General features: G+C 35.3%; 2 protein-coding genes across 2 annotated transcripts; both read right to left on the bottom strand.

Moving 5' to 3' along the window:
• Positions 1-1,307: 1,307 nt before the first annotated feature.
• LOC141696186 (replication protein A 70 kDa DNA-binding subunit A-like) lies at positions 1,308-3,611 on the bottom strand. Its single transcript, XM_074500366.1, has 6 exons — positions 3,445-3,611; positions 2,658-2,782; positions 2,199-2,419; positions 1,955-2,112; positions 1,618-1,738; positions 1,308-1,472 (listed from the first exon to the last, which is right to left on the bottom strand). Exons 1-6 carry the CDS (start codon positions 3,609-3,611, stop codon positions 1,308-1,310), a joined length of 957 nt encoding a protein of 318 aa, XP_074356467.1.
• A 1,964-nt stretch (positions 3,612-5,575) lies between these two features.
• LOC141696185 (uncharacterized) lies at positions 5,576-9,650 on the bottom strand. Its single transcript, XM_074500365.1, has 6 exons — positions 9,329-9,650; positions 8,377-9,209; positions 7,558-7,670; positions 6,579-7,172; positions 5,768-5,812; positions 5,576-5,663 (listed from the first exon to the last, which is right to left on the bottom strand). The coding sequence occupies exons 1-6, from the start codon at positions 9,648-9,650 to the stop codon at positions 5,576-5,578; spliced, it is 1,995 nt and encodes a 664-aa protein (XP_074356466.1).
• Position 9,651: the final 1 nt, after the last annotated feature.

Raw genomic sequence — 9,651 nt, 5'->3', positions numbered from 1 at the left:
TTCTCCAAGAGCCCTAACATTTGTGACAATCCCATTCAGTTTCGACCAGAAATCATCTAATTCGCTTTCTTTCATAGCCAGTGATTCAAACTCCGCCTTCAGTGTTTGAATTTTTGCACTCTTAACCTTCTCTGCACCTTGGTACATGGTTTTAATTGCCTCCCAAGCATCCTTGGCTTGTTTCTTCTTCACGAGTGACAGCAAAATCTCTTCAGGTACACCCTGATAGATCATAGCCAGGGCAATCTTATTCGTTCTTTCTTCAATGTTGGCTTTTGGATCACTTTGCTCCACGGCCTCCCACACTCCATGAGCTTGCATCATAACCTTCATCTTTAATGCCCAGGTGGTATAATTGGTTTTGGACAGCGTCGGATAAGTCAGCCCCATCGATCTTCCTTTGCCTTTACTTGACTCCATCATTGTTATCTTTTACATGTACTGTTCTGCCACCTTACGAACCTCGCTTTGATACCACTTCTTGTCATGATCAACAGACAGATATATATGTATAGTATAGTTTTTTGTGAATTATAAGAACAAGAACACATGTACTCAGAGATATGCACAAGTCTGCTATAACAACTTGATTATTGAGAATGGAAACATACAAAGCTTTTTAACGAAAATACAAGAGCAATATGCACCTAAAAATTAGGAGCTAACAGATATTGACTTCCTGGCAAATTTCCACCACCTCACGATCCTAAAAAACTCCACTGATTATTTGACTAACTCAACAAACTTGAAATAAAACATTTATTTAGAATAAACTGGAAATAAACTAATAAAGTTTAAGATTAATCCAATATTTTTATCCTTTTCCTAAATAAACTGTTGGTCAATGTGGGGTGCTCTTATTATATTTAATTGTTGCAATATATTTGTTAGCTAGTCTGGTCAAATGCCAATAGGCGATTCATTACTAAAGTTCATGTAACATATTTCTAGGATTATAATTCAGTGTTTAAAGTGTTAAACTGGAAAAAGCTTGAGTATTTTTTTATATTTATTCAGACACATACACGCGTAAAGGAGCGAGTGATATTAATGGGGCAAAGACATAATATATAAATGATTAATAGCAATGATAAATAAGATGGTTGTAGCAAAAAGTCTGTGCACCATGTTTTGTTCATAAATAGTGAAAATTACTTAAGATTTGCATACGGACCTTGTCGTGCAAGCATGCAAGATGAAACGTAGAAATGAAGTCTGTTAAAATAACAATCTACCCATAAACTGGGAATTTGAAATATAGTCTTGAAATATTTATTAGGTGGTGCTGATATGCTTGTTAGAAGTAGTTAAGTCACCTTCTGCTTCTTCCTGGAGTTGGGTCCAACTGGATTTCCAGCACTTGTACAATGAGATAAATTGGCAGTACCAGAATCAACGCCATTAAGCTCAGACACCCTTGTGACTGTGTACTCCTCGCATCCCTGAATAATGTTGTATGGGGTGATTTTGAGCTGAAAGGCGCATAATTTTCCAGCGATATTATTGACAGAAGGAGGAATGACTGCCAATTCATGGAGGGAAACATAATAGAAATTTCATCAGTTGGTTAATGACTTAATTATGGACCTATTTTATTATAAATTAACTGGTCTATACCTCTCCGGCCTCGTCCAAGAGTTTCTGTAAAGGAACGCCTACAAGCTGTTTTGCATCCTTATTAAATAAGGTTACGGTTGTAGATCCAGCCTGATCCTCAATCTGCACCACAATTCTGAACCTGCATAAGATTAAGCGTCAGTCAATATTGTGTGTGAGTATGTTCCAAATAAAAGATTTTGTTCCGTTTTGGCTTGGTATTGACTAATTTTTAATAAAGAGGTGTTATCATTATGGGTGTTATTATAGGTATCTGAATAGTCAGTTGTGATTGAGTCAAAAAAAAATATGCCAGTTGGGTATTAGAGAAGTTGTGGCTTGTTAGTACGTGTATTACCTTTGTGCTAGTGAAGGAATTTCTTCATCACATGCCAAGCAGAGAAAGGCTCCATCCAAGGCTCGAAGTGTACGAGCACAAGTAGGGCAATAATTGTAATACCAGCCATTTCCGTCAAGTATCCCAACTATTTTAGTACGACAGATGCAACGGACAACCTGCATATTAATAGATTTGAATTTTTGAAGCCACTTTGGTAAATCTGACAAGGTATTATTGAAGGTTATTGAAAAAGCTGATTAACCTGCGTGCCATCTGGAATAACAGTTTCCAGTATAGAATTTACTGTTAGCTCCTGCACACGGTCTACGTTTGAGGTGACAAATTGTTCGACTGTTGGAGTAGGCAGTGGCTCCTTTTCTCCGGTGCTACCAGTTGTGAGACCATTTTTAAGGGCATTCAGAGGGGGGTAGTCAATGTTGACATAAGAGCAAGTGCCATCAGTACTTGACAAGGATGCTGCATCTGCATTTTAACTTGTTTTTAGTCGTTTGAATATATAAACTAATTAATAATTAAATAAATTTAAATTTCTTTACTTATTCATATACATAGTATTTTGTTTGATAACTAAATACATTTATGTATATATATATATATATACATGTTACTTTTTTGGTAAGAATGATCATTTGATACGCTTCATGTGTCGGTTTGTTGGTGCACGACTTACCTATACTTATCAAAAAGTGTAAATTATTACCTGAGAATTTTTTTGCAAGTAGGCTGGTAATGACCACAAAAACAGGCCCATCATTTGATGGGGTAAATACCTCGAGAAATTGTTTTGCTCTGGCCTCCCATAGAGTAACCACCATGGCCTCATTCCTGCAAGACAACAAAAATATGAAAGATATTTGTGTTGGGACTGGGTCTTTGGGGCATTCCTATGCAAAGTATTTGCTGTAATGAAGACAATAATTCTCAGGTCTTAAGTTTTGATTTTAATGTTAGCTACACTTTTTAATGGAATTAATAGTGGTGGATGAATTTTGTTTTCTTGAAATCTTTGTTATAGTTCAAATTGTTTTATAAACTTGTGTAAACGGTACTTTCCCAACTGAATTTAAATGTTGCATCTCCAGATTTGGTAGCAATCATATAGTTTAGTAGGGAATGGTACAAAAGGGACTAAAAATATTTTTTTCCCAGTAAGCAGAATGTGTATTGGCCAGTTCAAATCTTAAAACTGGGATATCTAATCTATTGGGAAAAAACCACAAAAAGGAGTATGACAAGATTATCTTAATTTTTATGTGTACATTTCTTGTGAGGTGGATAAAATATGGAAAAAGAAATACCTTATTTTGAACTAAATTATAAGTTGGAGATGTTGTAGACACCTTCTTCCTTAAGCAGGGGTAAATAAATCTGCTTTTGATTGTTTCAAACGGTTGCCAAGATATGGTTATCCTACAAAACAATTATATCCAGGAATAGCATATGAGTAATTTTCTTAGTTTGGGGACATATCGCATTTCCACCATAACATGTTAATATGATTAATAGCAGTAAGGTTAATGCATACATGTTCATCAAGTAAGATGATATTGGTGTCCAACAACATCTTTGTTTTCTTGTTAATAGCTTCCCATATAAGGCCAACACGAACACGAATTGTGTGATTTTCTGTGTTGGATGTTAAAGCCGATGTCATTGTGCTTTAAGGCATTATTGACTGTGTACTGTATGCTGGTAGACTGTAAGCGGGAGGGTGTTCTATGACAAATAATTCCAATCTTTCCTATATATATAGAGGGGGTAGTAACTGCAGGAATAGGAAAAGGGCTGAATGAAAGGGTGTGTAATGAGATAATTAAAATAAATTGAAACGGCCGATGGTGTAGCATTTGAATTAATGTTTTAAGAATTGTATTGTATGTGTTTTGCATCTAATGTGTTAAGTTTTATGCCCTTAAAGGCTGGTTTCATATATTTAATTAATTTTAAAAGCAAAATCACTAATAACAAAAATTATATTCCAATATTGTAATGTTTTATATTCTTTCAGTATGGATGAGTAAAATATGATGAGTAACTAACGGAATTTTACAAATTAGTATATACTTACATATATTATTATACCAAATTTAATAATATTGAAAACATCAAAAATTTAATAGATTATTTATATGTATGTGAAATTAAATTAGTATTAATTATTCAAGAATTTAAGATGTAAAAATATATCCATATGAGACAGGATTTGTAAATAGTTACATAGAAATATTCAAACAATAAAAATTAAAAATCATACGGAAAAAAAAGAATGCAAGTTAATTTATTTATTCAAGTAATGACATAATTAAATCAACATGTATAAGTTAGGTTTGATCTGTGTCAGACGAAGAGTTATATGTCAAGCTCTATGCCCATATTTGTACTATACTAAAAGCAAAAGCAAGGGAGTTTGGAAACTTCTTGGAACGTCAACAATAAATTTCAAAGTAATGTGGGTTAAATACAGGAGCTTGGTATCCTAAGGGCCTTTTACAACTTATAGGATGAATATAATCTGAATTGAGCGGGTGTAACTGATGAATATTAATGCATGTATTTTAAGTCATATAATTATATATTTTAATGAGTTATTTTTTACATATATATATATGATGTTTGTCATCATAACTTATCCATCTTGTTTGATGAGTGTTCTGTATCAGAGTTATATACTTTATACTTTCTTTTACAAGCAATTTTTTTCTTAATACAATGAAGCGTAGTAGTACCAATCTCCAAAGCCTGCCCACAACTATGATTGTTACCATAATGTAGCTAATGTTGGCGGGTGGTTTTGAAGATTTTTTCAATTTTTTTATTGCTTGAGCACAAGCGCAAAGACCCGTTGTTATAGTCCGGTTGCTGAAGGAGTTTCCTTTACGTGAGCTTTATAAGTTTGGAAAAAGCGGGAGTGTTCGTGATATTGCTTATTTTGAGAGATTTTTCGATATCAGCAACCACTTGGTGGTTGATGATGCTATAATGTATACACAATGTAGGAATTTTATTTCCGGTGTTGGAAGCATTAATGACCATTTTCTTGAGCTTGATTGTTTGACCTCTGAGGGTCATTTCTTATCGATGGTTGCTAATTATATCTTAAAATTTTTTTGCTGGAAAAACCAAAAAATTCCTACACTACAAACTCTTGTTGCTATATATAACACTCCTTACCATGAAAGAGATATAATTTCTGCTCTGAATTATCTTCGGGCCATACGGTGCAATGTTGATGATGCGGATATTGCAATTGAACTTGATATTGAAGTGGCATGTGCGATTCACTTGGGTGGTTCAGAACTAACATTGCTCAATAACATGTCGTCAACCGATGAGTGTTTGTTCTGCAGTCTTGCTAGGATGACAAATATGTTTTCAAGTAGTTCATGCTAAATGTTTTTGGTGTGCATGAAAGTAGTTTGTTAGTTTTAAAATAATAGTTTATGATTTTGTTGGAGTTTGAAAATAGGTCTATTAGATAATGGGTAGTGGTCTGTCATTTTTATTCTGCAAATGTCACCTGTAGGTGTCATTAATTGATCTGATAAGTAAATGAATGATATTAGTTTTATTGTATCAGCGCATACTGGTTTAGTCTGTTTCTAAGCGTTAGTTGGTTGTCTATTTGATAGGAGCTATAGTGCTTCCTAAAGCAAATTTAGGTAACTCTGTTATAGGCTCTATTAGATTCTCAACAGTTGATATGTTCCTACAAAATTGTGAAATAAATTAAAGTGTATGCAATTCCAATATTTAGTGACACGTATGAAATCTGTATCAGATTTTGTACCCGTTGCGGAAAAAGGAACTGACCTTTCCGCCTCAGAAACCAGTCCATCATTAGCATAAGCAGTTGCCCTAAAGAAATTTCAATTGCATTTAGGTTAGGTAATGCAACCAAAACAATTGTGGAAAAATATAAATAGAAAGAAAATATTAGGTAATGCAACAAAAATACTTGTGTCAAAATTTATTAAGAAATAAAAGAAATGCTAGGTGCGGCTATGGTATGGACGATGACAATGAAAGGTTATGCCTAGAATTTAAATCCCTTTCAAACAAAGGACTAAATTTTGTTACCATTGCTAGCGGGGGCAATTCACGTTTTCAGTGAGATAAGTTTCTTCCATGTTGTACTGCGGTGATGTTCTGGTGAGGATACAATTACCTAAAGATTGTAAAAGTCCTCCATCTATATAACTTAAAGAAAGAATAGGTGCCCTTATAAGAATTTAAAAGGACATAGAACTACTATGTACAATGTCAATATGTCATAAAACACCTGCTTTTCTATAGCACGTGTTGATTAAGACAACTTTTTGACGCCTAGATTATAATGCACTTTACAGATGCAGCACTACTATTATCATCTATACCGTGAAATTAGTTTGATAGAAGCTAAGCAAGGGGCAACCCACCACGACCCTGACTACAGGCTAATAGATTGACTGAGCAAACATTCTAAATTGTTGCACCTTGTCTTACTCTAATTAAATAAAATTACTCACGTAGTCACTAATCATGTTATCTCGGAACCAAATACCAAATATAGTGATTTTGCCATATCTAAGAATCTGTAACAGTGCGGAAAACTGTCACTAATTTTGATATCCCTGATAGGGACAACGACTGCACAAGATTATCAAATACCTCACGGTAGACAATGTTTTTGGTGTAACCCTTGGTGACCTCGTTATCATCAACCGTAACAATTTTTAACCCATTTGGAGAAGGAACGCGAGAAACTGCGACGTACATCTGGCCGTGCCCAAATATTGGGTCTGGAAGGTACAAGCCCACATTCTGAATCGTTTGTCCCTGGCTTTTGTTCACGGTCATTGCATAGCATACTGCAATTGGAAATTGTTTTCTTTTCAAGACGAACAGCACTGTCTTATCCGCTGGGCACATTGTTATTCTAGGAACATATGTTGTATCGCCAATCCTGGTACCCGTTATAATTAACGCTTCGATTAGAAATGGGTAGCATCGAGTGATTATGAGGCGAGTGCCATTACACAACCCCTTTTTGGCATTGAGGTTACGCAGCAACATTATTGGTGCACCAACCTTAACCGCAATTTCATGATTTGGCATGCCACTAGATTTTAGCGAGTTTAGATATTCGGGTGGATATAACACCTCGTCGGCCTCTGATGTGGACGAACCTTTACAAATACTATCGTAGCTCTTATAGACTTTGAATTCCCCTGGAAGTCTGCGTAAAACAGTGACATTAACGCTGTCAACATGTTCATTGAGGGGTGTCAATACAGCTCTATTACGTAGATATTCTACATCTTAATGTCTGTGATGGAGGTCTTTATAGATTTCATTGACTATTGCCTCAATAGCATCACCAAGATAATTGACAAGGACCTGTAAAACATTTTGTAGTATGTTAGGTTACCATGGTTTAAGAGGCCGATTTACTACGTTAAGAATTAATTTATGTTAAGAGGGGGTTAATGCAGGTACACTAATTTGTGTTAAATCAAATATTGTAATTTAAAAGGTTCTGATCTTGTTCTCTCACAAGTAGTGTATGTGGTATAGCCAACAAAATATTAATAACATAGTTCAATATGAATCAACTAACTTACATGAAATGATCCATTGAAACATAGATACCAATAGAGAGAACAGAAAATATAGGATGTATTTCTAGAGCAGACCAACAAAAACATAAGGGTCTGTTCCAGTTCTTGGTGGAAGCCTGGAAGAGGCATAAATAATTACATTAGGTGCTTTACCAAAGGTAATAATAAACCTCACTCATGGTTTTTAATTTATTGGATATGTGCTCAGGTATAATGCTTACCTAAAATTTGAAGTGTAAGAAGCCACCAAATCCATGCGTCACATGTGAAGACAAGTGTAAGCTAATTCCAGTTCCAATAATTACTCTGAAAGTGTGAATCTGTAGGCATTTCCGTATAGTTTTGTGCCCCCTTCAACATATTGTGTATGTTTGACTAACTTAAGAGGATAATGGTTTAAACTGAATTTTATTTAGCGAATAGCTAATAACCAAGATTCTAGTATAGCAGGTGGAATAATATTTAAAAAACATTGAAGCATCTATTTCTTTGTTAGTAGTGGCAGCAACAAATGTTTACACAAAATAAATTTCCATTAATTAAACGCAAGGAGGAGGGCAGATATGTGGATTTTCTATCACCAATAAGAGAATGGAAAGTATGTTATTTAGTTTATGTTGTTAATTTGGTTGATTTAATCGTTATATGTAATGGAATGTTTAGAACAATATAACCTGAATATACGTAATCTAAGTATATATATGTTTATAGTGTGCTAGAGTGACATGATAAATGGAACAACTCGAAAAATTCATGGTTATTAGCACCCATTTAAAAATGATATTGTTTATGTTTTGGATAGGCAGGGCGTGTAATATGTACCTCCTCGGGTAATGTTATCCATGATGGCTCCGGGTCATCTCCGATTATAATTGTTTGCTCTAAACCATCTCCCAATGACAACACCCAATCTCTGAATTGCACTTTCTTACCACGGATTGTAACTTTTGGGACATTCCTTTCAATCCTCATGTTCTCACGTAGAGTGAATACTTTACAGTATTGCCACAACCGTGACTTGCTAATGCTGGTTGCCACTATTTCCTCGCGACCCTTTTTTTGAATGACAGGTAAAACCGGTCGGAAATCCCCACCCAAGACCATAGTCAGGCCATCATATGGCAAGGTCCCGACATTTGGGTCAACCTTGGACCGTATATCTCTGAATGTGTGATCAACAGCTTCGAATACAAAACGATGAGTCATTGGAGCTTCATCCCAAATGACCAAACTTGTGCTGTATATTAGCTCCGCGAGAAATGTATTTTGTTTTACTTCACAACAGCTAAATTCGTCGGCATCAATCGGTATTTTGAAGCGTGAATGAGCTGTTCTGCCTCCGTCAATCAGGAGTGAAGCAATACCAGATGAAACAACAGCAAGAACTATTTTTCCCTCACCCCTTAGTCTGGCTATAATTGTGGACCATAAGAAGGTCTTTCCAGTTCCCCCAGGGCCATACACAAAGTAAAATCCTCCTATATCCTTGTCCACTGATTCCACAATTTGGTCAAAAATGATGCGCTGCATTTGGTTCAAGCAATGTACGGCCTCACTTGATTTTAAATGAAGTTTCTCGCAATCATACATCATCTCCTCCAATAATAATTCATTTTTATATTTAGAAGTGGAGACAGTATTTAGCTCTGGCAAACCTGGGTAATCAGCCAATTTTTAACCATATTGCTTTAACAATTCATTTATTGCTTCAAGGGCTAGCATCTCCTTGTCAGCAATATTGATTTTCAGTTTTGGAAAATTTGTGATTTTACACCGTTTGTATTCAATATCGTCAGCCATATTTTCCCAGTGGCTTGCCCAGAGTTCTGAGGGGTTACTAACTTCGCAAAAACTAATAAAGTGACAAACAAATTGTGAAGTTGAGAGGCACTGACACATAGGGAGGCATCTGTAAGTGCAATATGCCATTCCTTACCGGATTCAAGCAAGCCTCTGTGAAAGCATGCTTCTTTGTAGGTAGAGTAAACAATCCCATCAACTGTTCTGATTTCTTCAAACATTTTAACCCCAACGACAATGTTTAACAACAAGCGCATGTAAAATCGTTCACCAGAGGCAGGATGCACGTAAACCATA

Source organism: Apium graveolens, chromosome 11 (genome assembly GCF_009905375.1).
Source record: "Apium graveolens cultivar Ventura chromosome 11, ASM990537v1, whole genome shotgun sequence".
Taxonomy (NCBI): domain Eukaryota; kingdom Viridiplantae; phylum Streptophyta; class Magnoliopsida; order Apiales; family Apiaceae; genus Apium; species Apium graveolens.
Note: the sequence above shows the minus strand (reverse complement) of the source record. Positions and strands in the feature narration are given on the sequence as shown.

Bases quoted from the DNA above. Each gene is read 5' to 3' on its own strand.
- LOC141696186 (XM_074500366.1), bottom strand. From the start codon at position 3,611: ATGACATCGGCTTTAACATCCAACACAGAAAATCACACAATTCGTGTT. The intron at 2,783-3,444 runs GTTATGGTGGAA...GTTGTCTTGCAG, and splicing joins GCTATTAATCATATTAACAT to GAATGAGGCCATGGTGGTTA. The intron at 1,739-1,954 runs GTAATACACGTA...AATCTTATGCAG, and splicing joins ATTCCTTCACTAGCACAAAG to GTTCAGAATTGTGGTGCAGA.
- LOC141696185 (XM_074500365.1), bottom strand. From the start codon at position 9,650: ATGGTTTACGTGCATCCTGCCTCTGGTGAACGATTTTACATGCGCTTG. The intron at 7,173-7,557 runs GTAAGTTAGTTG...TGTTTTACGCAG, and splicing joins GTTTCAATGGATCATTTCAT to ACTTCCAGGGGAATTCAAAG. The intron at 5,664-5,767 runs GTCAGTTCCTTT...ACAATTTTGTAG, and splicing joins CTGGTTTCTGAGGCGGAAAG to GAACATATCAACTGTTGAGA.